General features: G+C 45.6%; 1 protein-coding gene across 2 annotated transcripts in view; it reads right to left on the bottom strand.

The window, feature by feature from the left end:
* The window catches only part of Ccdc40 (coiled-coil domain 40 molecular ruler complex subunit), a 54,434-nt gene that overhangs the window by 20,726 nt on the left and 9,790 nt on the right, over positions 1-23,918 (bottom strand). For both annotated transcript variants that reach the window (XM_013147134.3, XM_013147135.3), the window contains exons 8-11: positions 9,748-9,905; positions 9,479-9,601; positions 6,271-6,392; positions 65-308 (exon numbers count right to left, since the gene is read on the bottom strand). In XM_013147134.3, the coding sequence (XP_013002588.1) occupies positions 65-308; positions 6,271-6,392; positions 9,479-9,601; positions 9,748-9,905 (647 nt within the window). The remainder of the gene's footprint in view (positions 1-64; positions 309-6,270; positions 6,393-9,478; positions 9,602-9,747; positions 9,906-23,918) is intronic.

The following is a 23,918-nucleotide window of genomic DNA, read 5'->3' as shown; positions in this document are numbered from 1 at the left end:
TTCCCTTGGGGCCCCCCGAGGGCCAGCTGCCAGCCTAGGCCTGGGGATGGGAGCGGTAACGCACGTGGAGCCCCTTGTTCAGGTTGTCTTCCGTGTTCTGCAAGGTGAGCTGATAGGTGTTGAACTCCTCCTGCAAGGCCTCCCGCTTGGCCAGGCACTGTGTGGTCAGTTTCTGCATTAGGCTGGCTTCTGTCTCGGTCCGGTTCAGGATGCTGGCCAGCTTCTCGTTCTTCTCTTCCTCCTTTAGGATGGACTTCTTATAGGCCTCTATCTCACCATCGATGGACTTGGCTTGGTGCTCACATTCCCTGCGGGGACAGGGATGGCAAAGCTAGTCATGGGCTAGACCCCGGAGGCCCCAGAAGACAGCAGGACCCCACTCAGAGGCAGCTTCTTGTTGTTGCTTATGCTTAGATGTCCCCCCAAAGCCTCAGCACTCATGGGTGGGGCTTCAGGGAGCTGACTGGGTCATGGGGAGGTGGATGGATCCACTGATGAGTTTGTATTGCAGTGTGATTTTGAGAGGTAAGTGTGGTGGAGGGGGTAGGGCACAGGGGCACGGCCTGGCAGGGTCTGTCTCTCTCCTTCTTCCCTAATCTCTCCTTGATTCACATCTGCCACACCGTGAGAACCCTCGTCTGCAGACCCCTCTGCCAGGCTGCCCTGCCTTGGAGCAAGCCAACCATGGACTGACACCTCCACAAACTGTGAGCTGAAATAAACTTCCCCCCTTTAATTTGTGGGTGTTGGGTATTGTGTCTCAGTGATGAGGAAATAAACAAGACACTCATTAGGTGGACTTGACACACAAGTAAATTAGGAAACCAACTCAGTGGTAGCCCAGGCTTTGTGTGTGTGTGTGTGTGTGTGTGTGTGTGTGTGTGTGTGCCAGGAACTGAACTCAAGCCCTCACCTTTGACACTGAGTCATATCCCCAGGTCTAGTGGCCTAATCCTGATGGTTGTTTTTGAATGTGTCAACAGAACCATTACCCACTGAAAGCCCATTTAAAACTCTTTGACGCCATGATTATGAGGAGCGGGGAAAGTAACAAGAAGGTCAGGGGTACCCTGGGGGTTTGAGCTGCACACCTTCCTTAATCCCAGACAGCAAAACCATCTGAGTCCCACGGGGGAGGACCCTGAAGCTAAGGACTTTTAAAAGACTGGCCACAGGTGGGGACATCAGATGGGACTCACTGTAACTCTGTCACTCCTTCCCCTCAGCATTCTGCTGTGGAGATAACCTTCACAAACACCGAGTCTTAAAACATGACAGTAGATGATGGAGTTTGACTTTTTGTTTCTGTGTGACACATGTCACCTCTGTACTCTGAGAAGTCCACTGTACCTAACATTCCTTCCTCCAAGGATAGCATCTGCTCCTTCAAATAAGTTCTTCTTCAAAATATACTTTCTATTTAGACTAGAACAGTGACACGTCAGTTCACGAATGCTTCAGTTCGTGAACAGTTTGGTTTGCCCACAGAATCATTTGGCAGCATTTTGCTTCCATTTGCAAACTCTGCATTGGGTGACATTGACATTATGGGGAAATTTGGCTGGGTTTGTGACCCTTTCCGTTTGCAACTGGAACCATGGAAAGAATTAGATTTGTGAACCAAGGTACCATGGTATACCTTCCATATTTTTCTTACATCAGTCTTTTAATTCTTCTTCCCAAATGACTCTCCGCTTCTCTCCCTTTCTCTTCCTTTCCCTCTCTTCCCTTCCCCTCCTCTTCCTCCTTTTCCTTCTTTCCTTTTTTTGTGGCACCGGGTCCTGAACCTAGAGCCTTCACACTGAGCTACAACCCCAGGCTTTTTTCATTTTGAGACAAGGTCTTCCTAAGTCACCAAACTGCCTAAGCTGAGATTGAACTTGTGATTCCCCTGCTTCTGCCTCCTGGAGTGCCAGGATTATAGGCCCACGCCGTCACCCTCAGCTCAGGAGCATTTCTTCAATGCCTATGCAGGTAGGCTTCACGCATGTGTGTGTGTGTGTGTGTGTGTGTGTGTGTGTGTGTATTTCTCTCCACTTAAACAATTACTACCGACAGCTTACAGCACTCTGCTTTGCACTTGAATTTTTCCTGTGTTACAGAGTAGAGAAATTCACTATCCTCATGCATGGGGTCTGGTCCTCACTACTGAAGGTGCTGCAGTGTAACTGCCCTCAGTGACACACGATGGGACTCTTTCCAGTTTTCTGGTCTTTTTCTAACATCATCAGTGCATTAATAATGGACACCAGGGAGACATACCATGCTGATGAGGCCCGTGATTTCACACCAGTTAGTTCTCGACACCCCCAGGCTGAACTATAGACTGCACGTGATTTCAGTCATAATCTCGGAAGACAACTTCCCTCAGAAACTGATAAATTAATCCAAAATTTTATATAGAGGATGCTAAAGACCTAGAGTGGCTAAAATAATTTTACAAAAGTATAACGAGGACTCACGCTGTCTGATGTCAACACCCCCTAGGGTTATCACAGCTGGAGTCATCAACACAGGGTGGTTTTGGTGAAAAAGGAGTCACACAGATGACAGAACAGAGCAGGGTCCTGCGACAGATGGACACAGCGGCACCACAGACACACACACACACGTGCACAACAGACATGCAACAGACACAACACACATGTGATGAACCAGTTTTGACAAAGAAGTCAGCATTTCAAGAGGCCAAGGATCATCTTTTGACAAGTGGTACTGGGACAACTCCAAGAAAACACGCGGAGAATCTGAACCTGGACCCTCACCCGCGCCACAGATACCATGAAGTGGGCAGTATCCTGCACATGGGCGCAAACAAATAACAACAACAACAGCGAAAATGCAGCTCAGTGCAAAGTCTCTGGATTCAACTGCCAGGACTGAAAAAACAAACAAAACCTTCCTGGATAGGTAGAAAACAGTCTTTAAGAAATTAGTCACTAAGTTACCTTAAAAGTGGGTCCCGAGGATAAAGGAATCCTGGGGATACAGTGAGTACCCCTGAATCAGGTCGTTTCACTGTCCCGAGATAAAGGTGGCACTGCACTTAACGGGGAGTGGGGATGGGTGGAACCGCACACGAGCCCTGGCACCCAGCTGTCCAGCACGAGCCAGCCACCCTGTCAGCTTGGTCATCTGGCCTCCCTGAGCAGGAAGGGGCTGGGCCATGGTGAGCCCGCACAGCCATACCCAGGGGCACATGCTCTGCGAATTCAAGCACACTCAAGTCAGGGTGCACAGGTGATTAGCACGGTCCCTGCAGGCCTGGCCTGGAAGTGCTGAGTGAGGAAACAGTTTATTTTTGCAACACCCTGACCTTCTACTAAACCTGTCTCCCATTTCCTTCTGCAGACCTCTCTGTGCTTACAGAGTACCGTTGTTACCGCGCCTTTCTCGGCCCAGGTGCTCTGCAGATGGACTTCACTGACCGGGGCGTAGGCACCTTCGCTGCAGGTCGAATCAGGGCCCTCGTTGGCGTGTGTGTGTTGCTAAAATATTCACTCAATGTGCTGGTCTTTTTCTTAAAACACAAGGTGTCTGCCTTTCTTGCCAGCCCAACTGGCAGGTCCCTACCGTGTGATCACGGGCTGAGCTGTGGAGAGTTTGAAACCCCGCAGGTGGGGCTGTGCCTGTCACAGCCTTCTCTGGTGACACCTGCAGATGTACGGAAGCCCGAAACTCTAGGCTTGATGGAGAATTCCAAGGCAGGATAGAAGAGAGAAGAGTAGGTAGAAAGGACAACTGTAAGTTAAAAATCATACTTTTAAGAAAAACCACAAGTGCAAGACATGAGTTAGCCAAGCTTTTTCCCTTCTAGGAAATTTCACTCACTGGAAACTTCCCCAAAAGGGTTCCAGAGGCAGAAGAGCCTCTACATGGGTTCTCAACCTGTCTTTCACCTTTCCACTGACCTCGGTGACTTACTGGCTTGGTGGTGTTTTGCATTCCTGCACATCTCCCGGGATGGGCACCCTGATAGGAGCACACACCCTAGATCACCCATCTGAGGCCACCCCAAGACCGCGGAAAAACCCTCCACTCCAGACCACATCACTTGAAGGCCCCACTCCATTCTGGTTGTGTACTTTATTATTTTACTTTGGTTGTGTATGTTTAAATTCTGCCTCACAAACCTTTTCCTGCCTCTTCCTGATACTTCTTGAAAAGTTCTTTTTCTGTGCTGGAAGTTAACAAACTGCCCAGCAGATGGGGTGTGTTGTAAGGTCCACATGGCTTGTTTGGAGGACCTCTCCAGACCCTGCCTGGGGACAATGTCATGAAATTATACAGCACTCAGCACAGCAAACAATCCTAGCCACGGTGACACATGGCAACCCCTGGGAGAGGAGTGGAACCTGAGACATGTAGGCGGGAAGCTCCCGCACTGCCCAGGGCCCCAGAGGCCAGGAAACAGCAGGCAAAATATTTGGGGGAATAGATGCAGCTCACCATTAAGGGAGGGAAGCGAGATGTGGAGCAGGAAGTGACGTGTGCCATGACCCAGGAACGTGTGCATGTGCTGGGGGGCCGTGTGTGGCCTGCGGGTGTCTGGAAAGCTGGGGAGACCACCGGGAAACTTACAGCTCTGCTGGGGGATGGGCTCCAGTGTCAGGGCACTGGGACTGGGAGGCCTCCCTGTGTGCAATGTTATCCACTCACTAATTTCCAAGGTAAAGAGGGTATGGCCAGGAGAACGTGGGGTGAATAAAGGGATGCTTGGTGGAGAGGGTACAGTGACGTCCTGAAGGCATGGCAAGCCCACAGGAGGAGTGTCCTGGTGGAGTGACCTTCCTTGAGCCCAGAGGAGGCAGAGGCCGTCAGCCTGGGACAGCTAGCCACGCTGGGCTCTCTGGAACAAACCTGGCCTTGGCCTTTCTCAAAGCTGACAGCTGGCCAGCTGTGTAAACAGTCAGGCACGGAGTGCCAGTCTGGCAGGAGGACCAGGCTGCCTCCTCCACGGGCTGCATGTCTCCTGTCCCTAGTTTGCAGGCCCAGCAGGCCTCGACCAGCAACCCAGGCAGAGCATAGAGGGCACGAGAGGACCCCAGAAGGCCAAGGCTCCCAGACTGCAGACTTAAGGAGAATACAAACCTTTAGACCTCTCTCAGTGACTAAAGAAATGGGAGTTTCTAATCCAGCAGTACTGGGGGTGGGGAGGCTTGCTTAAAAATAATCACAAGCTGGGCATGGTGGCCAGGACCTGTAACCCTGCTACTGGGGAGGCGAGGTCACAGTATTCTGAGTTTGAAGCCAGGAAACATGGAGAGACTTCATCTTGAAACAAAACAAACTCAAAGAAGACAAAAAAATATTAAAGCTGGGTATGGTTGTATGTACTGTGATCATAGCACTCTGGGAAGCTGAGGCAGGAGGATTGTAAATTGCAGCCCAGTTACATTTAGAGAGAGCTTGTTTTAAAATATACAGTTAAAAGAGAGTGGAGATGGATGTAACTCAGTGTGAAGATCCTGGGTTTAGGCCTCAGTCTCCCAATCATATATGTTTTTTAATTTTTTGGGTACCCAGGATTGAACTCACAACCTCACATTTGCTAGACAGGCGCTTGTGCTGCTGAGCTAAATCCCCGGCCCCCTCAGTGTTTGTTTTTAAGCCCAGGATTAAGAAGGAAAAGTCTCTCCTAATTGTGCTGCTGGCACCAAGCATGCCCCTCATCACAGCTCGCACCTGGGTGCACCAGGCCCTGGCTTCAGCACGAGGTTGAGAGCGCACACAGCACTGTGAAAGTCCAGCACCGCGGCCAATAGAACCTGCTGTTGCTCTCTGGGCCCCCAGTGAGACCCTGACACCTGAGTGGTCTTGAGAATCAAGCTGCCCTGCGCCCCAAGCCCTGACTCCCTTCATTGCTGGGCTTGACAGGACTCCCAAGGTGGGCATCTCCTCCCTACTCGCTGGGAACCAAAAAAGAGCTCCGGCCAGAATGCCACACTTGGACACAACAACTGCAAAGGCAGCTTCTGCACGTAGATGGCAAAACTGTGGCTCCAAAGGACGCACACCATTCTCTCCTTCCCTCTCCTTAGTCCTGCCAGGAGATTTGAGCTTGCAGGCTGTGCTGCGCCCAGGCTGCGGGAGGCTGAGTCCTCCACACCATGAGGAGTTTTCTGGGCTTTGGGTGGGTGTGGACCCCGTGCCCCTGGGAGACAGGCAGGAGAACAGGGATCCTACTGCACACTGCCTGGTTCTCACGCACCCCCAGCCATCTATCACCCCAATCCTGGTATCCCTGGAGGAGAGCCGCACGGGCTATACCTGAGCGCCTCCAGGATGGCCCCGTGCGCCTCGTCACGGTACTTCATGCCTGCCAGGCTGGTGGCCCACTGCTGCAGGATGCGCTTCTTCTCCAAGTTGATGGTGTCAATTTCTGTGGAGGCCTGCAGTGGGGAGGGCACATGGGGTGGAGAAGGCTGCCGCCCATGCTTTCCTTACTGTCCCTCATTCCTCCTAACTACACATCCATGGAGAGACCACCAGAAGCTCGACGCAAATTCAACGAAGCCTGGTGCTTCCATCTGTGGCTCAGTACAAGGTCTGTGGTGCTCAGTGCAGAGGACAGAGGAGGAGGAGGAGGAAGAGGAGGAAGATGGGGAGGAGGAGGAACACGCTGGCTGGCACCAAGGGAACACCTGTCCCATACCTGACACCAAGGCAAGACCTGGCAGGTGTCATCACCAGGGCTGAGGTCACACAGGCTGAGCATGAATGTAGCACCTGAGCCCCAGCCTTGGAGAGCCCGTGCCCGAAGGGAACAGCATTTATGGATTTATTCCGAGGAAACAGAGACTCCTCTTGGGGCACAGAGGTTGAGGGGTGACGTGAGCCCAGCATGCCACCGATGACAGTATGTTCTGGCCAGGACACTTTGGCTCCTGTTGCTTCAATGTCACCAGCTGTGCCCTGGGTCCAGTGGCGGCACTTCCTTCTTGTGGCTTTTGGGCTGGATGGGCCGATGCCTGGCCCAGCCTTGCGCTCAGTTTGCAGGGCACTGGTAACATCCTCATGGAGCCTTCCTATCCAATTATCACGACTTCAGTGAGCCGGTGGTGCTGAGCTGGTGACTCCAGTGACTGTGCACAATGCCTGCCCATCAGGACACTCCATCTCGAGGTCACCGTGGATCGGCGCATTCCCAGGGAGGACACAGACATGGGCAGGAGGCAAAGCAGATCACCCTGGAAGCTACTCCTCTCAGCCACGGGTTTTATTGGTTTTTTAAAAATCGTTCATTCATCATTACTTATTACTCTGCATAGAATGGCATGAATTAGCCACACTATGGCTAAGGAGGCATTTTTGCAGGGGTAAGTTACTAACGAATGTGTCTGCTCTTTGTCACTGTGTCACTGTGTCACTGTGTGCACTGTACAGAAGCACTGGCAGGCCAGCGAGATGGGGCCCGAATTCGGCCAGGCTCCTCCCCTTCTGGGCCTGTGATGACGGCAAGCCTTGGGGTCCTTTCCCTTGGTGCTCCCCAACGCTGCCAATGTGCAAGTCAGGATGTTAAGATCATACTGCACTGAGTCTCCGTTTAAGAAAAAGGAAACAAGGTACCTTTTGCGGTTAGAATTTGCAAACAATACACACCCCCTCCTTAGAGGTAGCTGCTAGTACCTTTTCACACCCTTCGACATGCCTGTGTGCAGGGGTCACGTTCTACACACTGTCTTGGAACTTATGAAAAATTCACACACCGTGCGCAATTTCATGTCAACAAATACTGACTTTTTGCTCACATATCCTTGTTTGTTCAACTAACACCGTCTCTTCTAACACGCATAACACGTGGGTCAGCATTGTTTTCTCAGTCAGCTTCCTTGTTTTCTTTTTGCTGTGTCCACTGTAAAGCACCTTATCTGCACACAGGCAGGGCCGTGTCCTTGGCTCGAGGTCCACGTACTCTGCCCTGTGGTACTGCGTATTAGTAGCAGAAAACACACACGCGACCCCCACATTCGCTGTCGCTTCTAAGTCTGTATTCTTCTGGTGGCTCCCCCTCCTCACTTTAGTCATGGTGTTCCCATTACGGAGGTTTTGTCACAGGAAGGCCTACTTCAGGGTCTTTTCCTGTGTGCTTTCCATGTTTGCTGTGCCATGTGGAAAGGGCTCTTAGCACCAGGAGTAGGCAAATGTTTCCCTTTGGGGTTTTTCTGGTACTTCTCTCCCCACCTAAAATTTGGAATCTATTTTAGTCTATTATGAGGAAAAGATTGAATGACTGACCAGGTCTCGAGACAGTTTCCTCTGCTTATTTGTAACCTGCGGAATTCTCCTTCAGCCTTGGCTTGCTCTGCTGGGCTGCGGTGCATTGCCTGCCTTTTCTTGAGTCCAGTAACACATTAACTTGGCTTCTAGGGCTAGGGATTTAGCTCAGCAGCATAAGGGCTTGCCTGGCAAGCACGAGATCATGAGCTCAATCCCCAGTATAAAAAAAATTGGCTTCTAGAGCTTTATTTATGGGATATTTTAATATTTGGGAGAGAAGTGCCAGGGTGAGCCCCATACCTCAGTTAGCTCTGGACTCTTCTTGGTTTGCATGGAAAGTCCCACATTATAGAAAATCCTTTGGCCCCAGGAAAACTGGGACAGCTGGTCACCTACCAGAATCTCCCCTTCCAAAACAATTCTTGGCTAGCACTGTAATGTATTTTTCAGATAAACTCAAGAACCACTGTATCCTTCAATCCCCCCTTTTCCCTCCAGTGCTGTGGATGGAACAGGCCTTGTATATGCAGAACAAGTGCTCTACCCCTGAGCTACATCCTGAGCCTATTAAAAATCACTGGTGTTAATTTAAAAATTGCTCCCCATCTGCTGGAACACATTCCAGATCGATTTTACTTCCAGGCTGTTGTACACAGGTAACTTCATGCTATGAAGTCTTCTCTTGTCCCTTTGTCCTGGACCAGAATGCTGTCGCTTGGTCAAAGGTGCTTTTCCTTCTTTCAGTAAAAGTCTGTTTCCTTCACGTTACTCCTTCACATGTGAATGCAGAGAGTGACTCAAGATTTAAAAGCAAAACAATTAAAAAAAGAGTCACAGTGTGGGCTTCTTTAAAGCGACTCTGGTGCTGGGGGAGAGGTGGGCATTGCCTGGCTGCCCATGGGACGGAGCGCAGCTAGGAAGACTCCAGTCCTGCGGGGCAGGGGCCTACAGTTGGCTAAGGAATTTGTTTAGGACCCCCAGTAAGCTGGTACCAGAAGAGCTGGAGAGAGCGAAGTCCTTCACTTCCAAGAGGATCCTGCAGCCCATCCAGTGACCATCGATCAGCTGGAATCTCCTGGAGTCCTCTGACCCCCCGGGGGATGGTGAGGGATACAGAAGCTTAAGAAGCACAGTGTGAAAGGCCCTCTCTGAACTCAGACTTGAGCTTTTCTGAGGACACAACTGGTCCTACCAGTTCATCCACATACATGCACTAAATGGGGACCTCTGCTCCTCCCAGTTGTAGGGCTGCCCTTACCTCGCTCACCACTTTCCTTAGAAGCTGGGTATCCTCAGCCTGGGCAATGTACTGAGCCTCCAATAAAGAGATGTTGTCTTCCATCTGGTTGGCCCGTGTGGTGAGCTGGTCCACGAACAGGTCCTGGGGAGCAGGATGAGAAGAGACGTGTCTGGACAACAGACACCAAGCCTTGGCCCAAGGGAGCAGGACCAAGGCCCCCACCACCACCTCCCATAGCAGTGTCAGTGATGAACATGCACTGGGTTTGCACCGGGTTTGCAGAATACCTGCTTCTTCTTCTCCACCTCTGCCCGCATCTTCTCCATCTCAGCTTTCTTCACCACCTGCTTTATCACGCAGATGTCATCACGCAGGTCCTGGTCAATGTTCTGCATGTAGAAGAGGTGCAGGGCCAGGTTCTCCATCTCTGTCTGCAGGGCCACCACTGAGGGGGAAAGGTCACTGTGCATCTCCCACGGCCCAGTGCCCTCCCATCAGCAGGGGTCAGGACTGGGAGCCAATTTATATATGAAGACCCAGGCTCTGGCGTCAAAGGATGTACCATCTTGTTGGACGGAGAATAGAGACCAAAATCTAGGCGATCCATGTCCACTGTTGCAACATCTGTCCTGCCTTCTACCATGCACCAGAGATGCCCCCGCCTCGGCTTACGGATGCCCCGATAATGCCTGACAATAAACCTCATATCCACTTTACAGATTTCTTATCGGCTAAAGGGCTCAGAGCCCAGGAAGCACACTGAGTCACACTGACATGGCCCGTAAGGACAGGGCTCTACCCAGGGAAGGGCCTTTCGGGGGCAGCTCAGAGCTCTGCAGCAGGATTTTCATCAGTTCCCAGGAGAGACCGAACCCTGAATTCCTTAGGGTAAAACTCACACAAGACTGATGTATCACAGCCAGCCTAGCCAATTTCACAAGAGCTTGTTTCAAAATAAAAAAGTGCAAGGTAGTCCCAGCGCTGGGGAGACTGGGGTAGGGGAAACTGCTGTAGATTCAAGGCCAGCCTGGGCTCCACGGTGAGTTCAGGGCCAGCCTGCACCACATGGCAAGACTATATCTCAAAAAACCAAAAAGAAAATAGAAAAACCTATTTGTACTGTATTCATTTAAAATGTTAGAAAAAGTCAGTCCATCCTTTTTGATGAGTTGTGGGCCTCTCTCATGGGCTGGCAAGAAACTAGGGAATGACAGTGGTTGGGTATCAGGTCCCAGGATTATATGGGTGCTTTTGAACATTTTAGGGACTTTTCTGATATGAACAGTAATGATTACATAACAACAAAAGACCAGATAGAAAATAAAATCAGTAGAGTTTTAGTAAACTGAGGTTGCTACAATTCCAATGTGTAAAAAGTCCTTCCTATTCATTAATTTTCCAGATACCCTATGTTCTTAAAGGAGAATCAGTCTCCCTGGAATGGGAGTCACTTAAAATATATAACAGAGCGCTATTCAGAATTAGTTGTAAGGGTCAGGAACAGCCTGGAAACGCGAGGTGAGTTTGATTCCTGGTATCAAAATAAAAGTTGTAAATGAGTTTCTGCTGAAGAAATTGAGTGATATCATGTTCGTAAAGCTGTTCCTATGAATAATGAATACTAAAATTGAGAAAGAGAAAAGAAAGTGCCAAGGTATAGCTCAATGGTGGAACTTCTGCCTAGCATTCATGAGACCCTGGGGTCAACTTCCAGTACCGCAAAACAAATACACAAGATGAAAAAAATTTAAAGGAAATGTTTCTAAAAATCAGACATCGAGCCAGTTGGAAGCTGTGCAGTGATGTTTGTTTCAGTGTTGAGGACCAGACCGGGGGCATTGCTCAGCTTCCAGCAGCAGACTGGGAAGCGTTCTGGGTGGGGCTGCGTGGACCAAGGAAGTGGAGAAGGGTGGAGGTGTCTGTTCCTCCGCACACACAGCGTGACCCTTCCTCTGGCTGCTTTATGATTTCTCTCTTTTTTTTTGATTTGAGCCTGTTTGACTAGGACAAGTCTGGAGCAGTTTTCCTCCTTGTCTTGTGCTTGGGGTTGAGCTTCCAGGATCAATGACAGTTCTCCAACCCGGACTTCCATAGTTCTCCTGGTTCTCCCTGCCCATCCTGGTCCCAGTCTCTGCCATCCCTGGCCGTGAGGCTATGCGGAGGAGCAGCGCTCCCAAGGACCTGCTGTCCCTCTCTGGTCTCTCTGATTCCTTTTGGGCAGTTTCCAGCCCCTACCGTACAGCCCCTACCCCCAGGCACACTGACTACTATGGGAAAGCGTGTGCCCTCTAGCTCTGCGGGAAGCGCCTGCTGATTGGTCTGTGAGGAGACTCAGCCGATTTGCTCTGCCGCCAAAGTCCTGTCCCTCAGCACCTGGGGATGGGACTGTACTTGCACACCAGGCCTGAGAGAGGTGACTAAGGTCATGAGAGAGGGCCCATAAAGAGAGGAGATCAGAGCACAGACACACGCAGAGTGGTGACCATGGAGGACACTATCCACCAACCAGGCAGAGGTCCTGGGGGAGCCAGCCCTGCTGACTCCTTGATCTCATACTTCTGGCCGCCAGGGTTCTGTGAAAATGAAGTTCAGTTCAGTTGTTTACAGCTGTCCAGCCCCTGTGCAGCAGCCCAAACAGACTAGATCACACTCTCACCTAATTATGCAAGAGGGTTCATTTGCTCACTTCCTCAAGGAGTTCAACCCCTCTTATTTGCTGGTTGAGTAACTAGAAAATTATATTTCAATATTCTTTTAAGTTGCTATCCTTTTAACTATTAATAAACATAAACCTTTGTTTCATGACTTTGGTTCCAGGGATCTTACATTTTTTGAATTTCCTGCCCATCTCCTTGGCCACTCTCCTTTTTCCTGCTGGGATTTTTTTTTTTTTTTTTTTTTTTTTGAGTCAGGGTCATGGTATGCAGTTCAGGCTGGCCTCGAGCTCACTTTGTAGCTCAGGCTGGTCTTGAACTTGAAACGATCCTCCTGCCTCAGCCTTGCTAGTGCTGGGATTACAGTCATGGCTGTTCTTTGGTCGAGTTGCTCCTAAGAGCTCTTTGTGTAATAAAAACATGGCAAGCAGAATTTTTAAATGGCTTCCGTGACTTTGCCCCTGGTGGGAGTCTGTGACCACAGTACATGTGGCAATGGGAAGATTATCATTGGCCTGGCAAGGGAGCCCTTCCTCCTCTCCTTCTGCCTCCTCCTCCTCCTCTTCTCGTCCTCTTCCTCCTTGTTTTCTCCTTATCCTTTTTTTTCTCCCTCCTCCTTCCCCTCTTCTCTTTTTAGACATGGTCTCACTTTGGTCCTCCTGCCTCAGCCTCCTAGAGTGCTGGGAATGCGTCACCATAGTTGCAGGTGAGCCCTTCAAAAGCAGTGTGTTCCCTCCAGCTTGCCACAGAATCGGTCTCTGAGGATGGAAGGGAATAGACATGGACAAACCCTCTAGAGGACACAGGTGGGCTCCAAGAGTGAGTGAGCTCAGGCCCTGCTGGCCTTCAGCGAGGGAGTGCTGCCTGGCCCTGCAGGAACAAGGGACCGAGTTCTGCCAATGACATGAATGAGCTCGACAATGAAATTGAAGCAATTACAATCTACTAATCAAGAAAAGCCCAGGTCCAGACAGGTTCACTGCTGTATTCTGCAAAAATTTCAGGCAAGTTCTAACACCAGTACTCCTCAAGTTTGCTTGTTTGTTTAATGAAATTGAAAGGAAAGTACTCCAAAATCATTCCTGGAAACTACCATTACCCTGATTCCAAAATCAGACAAATACCCAAGCAAAACAGAGAATCAAAGACCACTTCTTTAATGAATACGGATACATAAGTCCTCAGCAAGATACTGGCAAACAGCCTCGTGCTCGGGGTGAATGATTTGGGTTATAAAAACAGCATGGTCCCAGCACAAAAACAGACATGAGGATCAATGAAAAAGAACAGAAGACGCAGAAATAACCCCAAGTATGTCCAACAATTTGATCTTTGACAAAGGAGCCAAAAACACAGACTGGAGGAAAGATAGCCTCTCTAATAAGTGGTTTTGGGAAAACTACCCACATGCAGAAAGTTGAAGGTAGACCCAGATCTCTCACCACGTACTAAACTTTAATTAAAATGTCTTAAAGAACTAAATGTTAAATCAGGAAAACATAACCAAAAGGAAGACGAAATAAACAAAACTCTAGGCTTCGGCAAGAACTTTTGGAACACAGCCCCTGTTCCACAGGAAATAGTTCCAATATCAACAAAAGAAGTATATCAAATTAAAAAGCTTTTGTACAGCAAAAGAAACAGCCAACCAGAGTAAAATGACAACTGACAGAATGAGTTTCTCAGACAGAATGCTCATATCTAAAATACACAAAGAACTCAAAACAGAAGAACCTCCAAAATAAAAAAGGTGGGCAGCTGAGAGGAATAGACACTTCTCAGAAGAAGTACAAGTGGCCAGTAAGAACATGAAGAGATGTTCAACATTTTTGGCTGTTAAGAAATGCAAATTAAAACAACACTGAGATTCCATTTTACTCCAGAAAGAATAGCCGTCATCAGGAAATCAAATAAAGCCAACGCCAGGGCCCACCTGGGCCCCTCACCAAGCCAAGAGGACATGGGTACCCCATGCCCCGCCTCCAGTTAGCACCCCTGTCCTTCTGGCCCCATGCTGAACCAGGAGGACCTAGAGCTGTGTACCTGTGTTTTCCATGTCATAGGGCAACAGAGGTGACAACCAACAGACTGTCCTGATCAAAGAAAGCCACCCCCAGGAGGACAGGTTTGCTTCAGTGGTAGGTGATACCCTACCACAGAGACGACCTTAGGAGATGGGTTTGTAGAGAGTGAGAACTAAACAGGGATCTCCTGGGATCCCTGGGGGGTCTGGGCTCAGACCAGGAGAGCCATGAGGCCTGCATTCTGTCGTGATTACTAAGTTAGTCCACAGGTTGATTAGCACAGTCCTGGGTGTGGATGATGGAGCCTGCCCTGGGTGTGGGTGGCCTAGCGGGATAAAAGGAAGAAGTGGCGTCTCTGCTTCTCCTGTTGCTGCTTACTGCGTTCTGCCTGCACTGTCCCGCCATGGATTGTTTCCGCTCCATGACGCCCCTCTGCCATCCTGCCCTGCTTTGTAACCAACTTACTATTGACTAAGGCTCAACAAACTGGGAGCTGAAATAAACCTTTTCTCTCTTAACTTTGGGCATTGGCTATTTTGTCTCAGCAATGAGAAAAGTAACTAAAACAGGGGTGCCCATGAGTAGTTCCTAGGGTTTGTCGATAACCAGTTAACTTTGACGTCACTTTTGTGGCTGAATTTACATGACAGCCAATGTGATACAGTAGTGGCTTGCAAGTGGTTTTCTCTCTAGGCTAATGTCTAGGTTGCCTGGGGGTCATAAACAATACTGTGACTCATTTCCAAAGAACAAGGCATTGGGCCAAAGAACTTGCAAGTTCCAGCCCACATACATGCACACGCACGCGCACACACATACACACACACACACATGCACAAAAGCTCTCAACTCCTCCTCCTTCACAAACAACTAAGAAGGCATCAAGGGGAAGAAATCATAAGCCACACAACAGATAGGTCTAAAAGAATATCACTGAAAGTCTAGCTCAGTAAAGAACTTGGCAATTTTTTTTTTTTTTTTTTTTTTTTTTTTTTTTTGTGGTGGTGGTGGTCCTGGGGACTGAACTCAGGTCCTTATGTGTGCTAGGCAAGCACTGTACTGCTGAACTATCTCCCTAGCCTGAACTTGGCAAATTTAAAGAAGAGATAACTAATCAGATAATAACCTTATGAAACAAATGATCGGAAAGTCTGGAGGAAACACTAAAAAGTAGCTGGTGGAGCTACAGAAAGGATGCAAAACACAAGTGTCCAGCACGGAAAAGAGTAACAATTTGTCTTAGTTAGTTTGCTTATTGCTAAGACAAAATACCCGATGCCTATAGCTAAAGGAGGAAAGGTTTATTGTAGCTCACAGTTTGTAGAAGTTTCAGTCTATAATTGGCTGGCTTAAAGGTAGGATGTCAGAGGGACACAGCAGAGGAAAAACAGTCCATGGCAAGCAGTCAAGAGAAAGCCAAGGAACAGGCAGCAGCAATCAAGATGCCACCCCTCTCTCCCTTTACATTCCATTCAGGCTGTGAGTCTGTTGGTTGATGCTACCCACACCCAGGGCAGGGCTTCCCATTATCCCGACATCATACCCTTGCTACACACTAACACATCCTTATGTAACCAGTTTTGAAACCCCTGCCATGTCTGCATGGAGCCTTGGGGGTACAGCTAGATACCAGTCATAACAGAGTTCATGGGAAGTCCAGGAGATTTAAACACGAAGCCCAAGAGATTTAAAACATGATTGAAAGTCTGGGTAGTTCAAGAGGAAAGGGCTGAGGTCAATGATCCATTAATGAAGGACACGTGAAAAACAACAAGGGAGCAGGAAGATGGGTTCAACAGCTCCTAGGGGACTCAAAGGGGACTCATGAGGAATTGAAATCAGTGAAAACTCAGAAGACAAGGAGGCCTAAAAGCCTACTTACACAAGTAATAACGGAAAACTTTCCAGACATGGAAAAAGAATTTAAGTGAAGTATATACAACCATAAATAGCCACAATCAAAACACACACACACACACAACCAACCATTCCACACTATATAATACTTAAGATACCAGCCAGGCATGGTACCACATGCCTGTAATCCCAAAACTGGCAAGGCAGAGGCAAGAGGACCATTCTGAGTCCAAAGGCAGTCTGGGCTACATAGCAAGATCCTGTCTCAAAACCAAACAAACATTTTAAAAACCAATAATTAAAATACAAGAAAAGAATTTTAAAGCCTTTAGAGAAAAGCAACAAATCACATATAAAGGAAAACCCTCAAAATCACAACAGATTTCTCAGCACAAACCTTAAAGGCAAAGAGAGCATGGAGAGAAGTGTTTCAAATTCTTAGAGAAAACAGCTTCCAATCCAGACTGTTACATCCTACAAAACTATCTTTCAATATTACTAGAGAGGTAAGATATTTCCATGATAAGAAAATCTAAAGAAATTCAAGAATACCAAACCAACATCCAAAAACTTCTCCAGTCTATCCCAGAAGGAGATAATGAAGTTAAAAATGCCGAGAAGTCTAATAAAATGCATACATCAAGTAGGGCTAGCAGTTAAGTAGAAGGGAATAAAAGCAAAACAGCACCAGGAAATTAGTACAATGACAGGAATAAGTCAATACCTACCAGTTATAACTATCAATGTCATTGTACTCAATTCACCAATCAAAAGACACAGAATGTATAAAGAAAAAAAATCCAATGATAAACTCTGATGAACATAAAAGATCAGATAAACATCAATACAATTATAGTTAGGAATTTCAGTGCCTCTGTATCACAGACAGACAGACCAACTTTACAAAAAATATCAAACTTGAACTAAATCTTTGAACAAATGAATTTAATAGATACATACAGAGTGTTCACAGAAAAACCAGAATACATATTCTTTTTGGCTGACATGGTACTTTCACCAAAACAAACCTCATACTAGCTAATAAATGCAAAAGAACTGAAGTTTTACCATGTGTATTAGCAGATCATAGTGCAACCAAACAAAATCAATAGCAACAAAGACTATGCAAACACACAGAAATCAAACAACACACTCCTAAATAATCAATGTCACAGACAAAATTAGGGAAGAAATAAGAACATCCCCAGAATTAAATGATAATGCAAGTACAACATATCAGAACTTGTGGAACACAACAGAAATAGTCCTGTGAAGGAAGTTTATAGCAGCGAATGCTCCTATCACAAACATAGAGCAAGTCTAAATAAATAACTAGTGATGCACCTCAAGATCTGAGAAAAACAAGAATGATCCAAACACAGAGCTTGCACAAGGAAGAAAATCACATAGATCGGATCAGAAATTAATAAGATAGACACCAAAAAAATTATGAAGAATCAGTGAATTGAAGAGCTGTTCTTTCAAAGTATAAACAAAATCAATAACCCATAGCCAATCTTACCCCAAAAAGACATAAATTAATGCAAATAGAAATGAAAAAGGTAAAATCACAATGAGCACTGCCAGAATGTAAAAATTATTAGCTACTGCTCCACAAACATATACAACCAAATAGTTGGAGAACTCAGAAGAAATGGTGAGATTCCTAGATACATAAGAATTGCCAAAACTGAACCAATAGGACAAAAATCTTGAACAATCCAATAACAGGTAATCAAAAGGAAGCAGTAATAAAAAGAAAAACTATCAATTAAGAAAATCCCAGGACTTTAGAGCGTCACAGCCAACTTTTACAAGAACTTCAGAGATGATCTAATGCCAATACTCCTCAAACTTTTTAATAAAATTGAGAAAGAATGAGTACTATTTGCTCATTCTTGGAAGATAACATTAACCTGATCCCAAAACCAGACTAGGATCTAACCAAAAAAGAGAACCATATGCCAATTTCTCTAATGAATGTAGGTGCAAAAATCCTTAACAAGGTACTGGTAAACAGAATGCAATAAATCATCAGAAAGATCATACACCATGACCAATAAGTCTCATTCTAGGGACACAAGGATGGTTCAATATATACAAATCAATAAATGTAATTTATCACATAAAAAGAAAGAAAATCACATGACTGTATCAATAGACACTGAAGCTTTTGTCAAAATCCAACACTTATTCCTGATAAAAACTCTGAAGAGAGTAAGGATAGAAGATCTTTATCTCAGTGTGATTAAAAACCATTTGTGACCAACTTACTGCTGATATCACATTAAGCTGGGGAAAACTGAAAACTTTCCCTCTAAAATCAGTAACATTACAAGGATATTCACTAGTAGCACTCCCATTCAACATGGTCCTTGAAACATTAGGAAGAGCAATCAAGCAAGAGAAAGAAATAAAACAGATGTGTACAGGAAAGCAGAAAATCAAAATGTCATTATTTGCAAATGGCATGACCTTTTACTTACAAACCCCAAAAAACTACCAAAATACTCTTAGAATTGATAACTACATTCAAGATGCAAATTAAACATACAAAAATCAATTGCATTCTCCTCCTGTGAGTCGGCCCCATGTTTGGGCTGACTAGGGGAGAGCCAGAGGCCAGCCTCCTCTTGAGAGTCAGCACCATTTGCAGACTGTGGGTGAGGAGGACAAAAAGTCAACAAGAAGCTAAGCTCTCCTGTGAGTCGGCGCCATGCACGTGACTGGGAGAAAGCCAGATGCCAGCTCCTTTTGGTGCACTGGCAGGGAGACAAAAGGAACCAGCGTTCCTCCCCGCTCTCCACCATAAGCAATCAGCTGATCTGGAAAAACAGGCTGTGATGCTAGCTACTGAGCAAAACACAACTTAATGCTTGTAGTGTGTAGTGTTTCACTGACTTTGCAGGCCTAAAGCTGGTAGTCTAATCATCTATTAAGAGGATAACAATACACAGTGTAGTATATGTGAGAGAGATCTCCTTCTGAAGGCAGTGGCTATAGTTAATTCCCTATTACCTTATTTCAAAATCCTGTATCATTCTCATTGTTTTGTTTGGTGGGTTTTATTCTGTTTTATCTTGTTTGGTTTTATTATATCTGATGGCATGGGCAGCTATTTCAAAAATAACAAGATATATTATGGTAGCCATTTTAGATTTATTATCTTGTTTTGAATTCCTGTATTGCATTCATTGTTTTTATTGGTTCTATTCTGTTCTGTTTTGTTTGATCTTCCTATGTCTGAAAGTATGGGCAGCTATTTTGGAGACAATAAGAGGCAATATGGCAATCATCGTTGATTTCCTATCTTGTTTTGAAATCCTATGTCACTCACACTGTCTTGTTTTGATTTGCTTTATGGTGTTATTTTGCTTGGTTTTATTCTCTTTAAAATAAAACTTTAAAAAATTTTAAAAATCAATAGCGTCGTTGTATATTAATAATGAACCTACTGAAAAAGAAACACCATTCACAATAGCACCAAGAAACATTAAACCCTAGGGCAGTAACCTAAATTGAGGAGGATATCAGAAAATAGAAAGATATATCTTGTTCATAATCAAATTTGCTATAGCTCCAAAACTGATACACAGATTTAATGCAATCCCAATCAAAATATTAATGTCATTTTCCATAGAGCCAGAGAAACAAATTCTAAAATTTATATGAAATCAGAAGGGTTCTAGAATAGCAAAATCAAGCCTGGGTAACAAAAGTAAAGTAGATGGCATCACAAACCCAGACTTGAAGTTATATTACAATGTTATGGTGATTAAAAAAGCACGGTACTTGCTGGGTGTGGTGGCTCACGCCTGTAATCGCAGCACTTGGGAAGTTGAGGTGGGAGGATCGTTGCAAGTTCAAGACCAGGCTGGGCTACAAAGTGAGCTCAAGGCCAGCCTGAACTGCATAGCGAGACCCCTCTCAAAAAAAAAAAAAAGAAAAAAAAAAAAAAAAGCATGGCACTGGCATAAAAACAAACATGTGTATCAGTGGAACAAAAGAAGTAGAAACAACCCCAGGTATATACAGCTATTTGATCTTTGACAAAGGAGCTAAAAACATACACTGGAGGAAAGATAACCTCACTAATAAATGGTGCTGGGATAACTATCTGCATAAAGAACATTGAGTCTAGATCCATATCTCTCATTACGCACTAAACTAAAATAAAAACACACCAAAGCCAAGTAGGGTTCACTTCGGGAATTTTGGAATCATTGGCCATAAATGATCTACACATTTAACATATATGTTAACAGATTAAAGCAGGGGTAAAGCTTCCTAGGTGGAAGCCAAATGGGTGTTTGATAAAACCTATCCAGCCTACACCAAGGCGGAAGGCGAGTTCTTCAGGCATCTGGCAGAAGCTACAGGAAACTCAATCTGGGAAAGCTACATCCAGGAGGGATGAGGGTGCAACCAGCGGGATTTGAGAGCCCAACCCAGTGAGAAAACACGGAGCACAAATACAATGTCGATTTGGAAATGAGCTGTTGATGCTGTCACTGGCCCCAGGGGCCCAAGCCTGACACCTAGAAGAGCCATTACAACTAATTGGAAGCTGGTAAAAATACCTGTAGAAGAAATCAGGGAAGTACCAGGACACCAGGTTATAGTTTTTTCTATCTGCACAGTGCCGGGTTAAGAATTGTAATTTTGGGGGCTGGGGATTTAGCTCAGCGGCATAAGCACCTGCCTTGCAAGCAGGTGGTCGTGAGTTCGATCCCCGGTACCAATAAAAATGAAAAAGACAAAAAAAAAAAAAAAGAATTGTAATTTTTAAAAAAGTCTCATCCACAGTTGCTGTAACAACTTGAGAAAACAGCTGTAGGATTCACAGGATCAAGCCTGGGAAGAAGCAATCGAGAAAAACAATCTAACCTCATATCAGGACACAGAACAAATATAAATAAATAGAACAGCCTGCACCAGAAGGTTCATCATACAAAAGCATAATTTCTCTCCAAATTAAAAGTACATCTAGTACAATTCTAATCAAGATCCACAATGGGACGTTGAAACTTCTAGTTTAGTAGTGTATGTGTGTAGTGCTTACTGTTTATATTCTCTGCGGGAATTTGGTACACGTGCATAACGCACCCCAACTCCTTTATTCATCCCCCATCTCCCTCCCCTTCTTCCACCTCTCTCTCTCTCTCTCTTTTTTTTTTTTTTTTTTTTTTGGTACTGGGAATTGAACTCGTAACCTTGTGCTTGCCAGGCAGGTGCTTATGCCACTGAGCTAAATCCCCAGCTTCCTTCATCTCTTGATACCCCTTTCCCCACCAGTTAAGGATACACCAAAAAAACCACTTTGGCTAGATGAAGACCCTTCCTTCCTAGACAACGAGGATTTGAAGGAGATACTCTGTGACTTGTGCCTCTGACAGGCATTCTTGGCTGTAGAAAAGGCCTACGAATTTGGAACCTTAATAGACTGCAGGGTGTGAAGGCACAAGAAAGACATTTCACCAAACATGCAATCCTGAAACCATAGGAAGCTCATAAACTGAAGGAAATGACTCCTGTGTCGAACTGGAGACCATGATGAGAGATTGCTACCCAGCAGGAATCACATAAACTGTCATATTAAGCTTCCAAAATGTGGAGCTTCTACTTCCGCAGTTAGTATGACTTTAGTTGCACGACTTTAACCAACACATTTGCCTTGATAACACTGCAAATGGTGTTAAGCTGTCTACATTTGACGTTTATCTGGAAACAACCATTATGATTATTAGGGACAGCTGCAAGATGGCCAAAGCTGCTAGGACAGAGGAGGTCAGCTGTTTAGCCTCCCAAAGGCCAGACCCAAGCAGATTGCTGCTGTGTATCGAGACCAGCACAAGCTCCCTGCATTCCTAGCAGCTGGAGACTTTAAAAACAAGAACTGAATGGATTGTGCAAGGAAAGAGGAGCGGTACTGAACGTCCTTCGGCCCATGGCCCATAGTGTTGTAACTACGGCCATAATATGAAGCAGAGGCTAGTGGAACAGGTGGAGGAGTGAGCCACGGGACAAGCACATCCTTCCTCACTCAGTGCTGTGCTAAGATAACAGCTTACACCTGCTCTAAATGCCCACACGGGGGAAGAACTGGCCGTCTCCGAGGAGATGGAAACAGTGACCCAGAAGGAAGCCGCAGGGGGACTGTGTTGTTTTTGCTCCTGAATATATTACATATGCATACATGAATATGTCACCTGTTTTTTAAAAAATGCAGATGTTCATGATGAACTTGTGCGAATAGATTGGTCAGAGCAGGAAACACTTTATGAAGTTTCAACAAAATGCCTGCAGTCTTTTATCCAAGTTGGTGGATCGCACTGCCAAATTGGTAGCGTACTTTACTAAAAGCCTGCCCTCCAGGACATAATTCTCTTGAACTTATGATATTCCACATGTTTCCAGGGACAACAACTACTAAAGTCAGTATTGAAATAAATTGAACCGAAAAGTAGATTTTTTTTCTTTTGTCTTTTTGAGGCAAGGTCTCTTCACTACGCAGTTCAGGCTGGCCTAGAATTCACTTTGTAGCCCAGGCTGGTCTTGAACTTGCAATGATCCTCCTGCCTCAGCCTCCCGACTGCTGGGATTATAGGTGTGCACTACCACACCCAGCTCTGAAACTTAGATTTTTGAATCACAATATTTCCAAATGACAAATCAGTGTTTTTAAAAAAAATTACCGAGGCAAAAAAAAAAAAAAAAAAGAAGCAAACAACAGAACATAGGGAGGCATATCTGATTATGTTGTTTCATTTAAAATGTAATAATATTGCACTGTAATATATTAATAATACACAACATTCAAAAGGTTTCATCAAATAAATAACTGCTCTGGGGACTCAGAGAACCTTTCCAGTTGGAACTGTCCAGCCAGGTGGGACCTGAAGGCGATGGAGTTGAACAGGAGAGGGTGAGGCAGGCAGGACAAAGCAAGAACCGCCTGAGCCTTCAAAGCTGCTCTCAAAGAAGAGTCAGCAACATCAACACTGCCTCGTGGAAAAGATAAAGCGTGCTGTTCTAGACCTACTGGGTCAGAATTTCGGAGGCGTGGAACGAGAATGTCCATTTGCATCAAGCTCCTGATAAGCTCAATGCTTAGAACAATTTGAGAATTTCTGACTCCACGTAAATGTTCTCATTGATCCCTGGATTTGTACAGCAGAGATCTACACAACGACTTTACAAGAAAAGAAAGGAAGCAGCGGTCAGATCCAGAAGGGGAAATGTAGCAACGCCAACATGCAATATTCAGTCAGAGACCAGCCACATCACCAGTACTTAATTCCATTCAAACATGAATACTTTCAGTAAATACAGAGAACTTTGCTGCTGTGTTAAAAAAAAAAGAGGAATTAGAAAATTTCCTTCCCATTTTTTTTTTGAGCATTAGTTTCATGTCTTTGAATTCTAGAAAAAGACCAGAAACGCAACACCACTAGACACAGTCCTCCTTGTTTAAAGTGAGGTCAAATGTGCTTTGCAAACTGTTTCATGTACTGCAAAGACCACTTATGACACTGACCTTTGCCCACATCACTGTCTTTCACCTCTGTGTGCCACACCTGTGTATTATTAATGCAATTTTAAGATAGCAAGTTGCACACAATAACCATCAATTCTCAAGATTTTAGACTCATGTTGCAAGAATTGTTTCCCAAACAATCTCTCTGTGGCTCTCATAATGATAATATTAATATTTAATATATGCCGACTATAATTTTATTCCAAAATGTCATGGTTCACAATGTTATGCTGAAATATTGAAATCTCATTGCAAAAGTTGTTATTCCATGAGATGCAAGGTTTTTTTAGTTGATCCTGGAAGATGAGCTGGGAGATCGCATATCTTTAATGAGACTCTGGTTCTAGTCAACACGTTAGGATTGCAGAAAAAGCACCATGACAAAA

Source organism: Cavia porcellus, unplaced genomic scaffold (assembly GCF_034190915.1).
Source record: "Cavia porcellus strain 051 isolate PalLab524CR breed Dunkin Hartley unplaced genomic scaffold, mCavPor4.1 scaffold_32, whole genome shotgun sequence".
NCBI lineage: Eukaryota > Metazoa > Chordata > Mammalia > Rodentia > Caviidae > Cavia > Cavia porcellus.
Note: the sequence above shows the minus strand (reverse complement) of the source record. Positions and strands in the feature narration are given on the sequence as shown.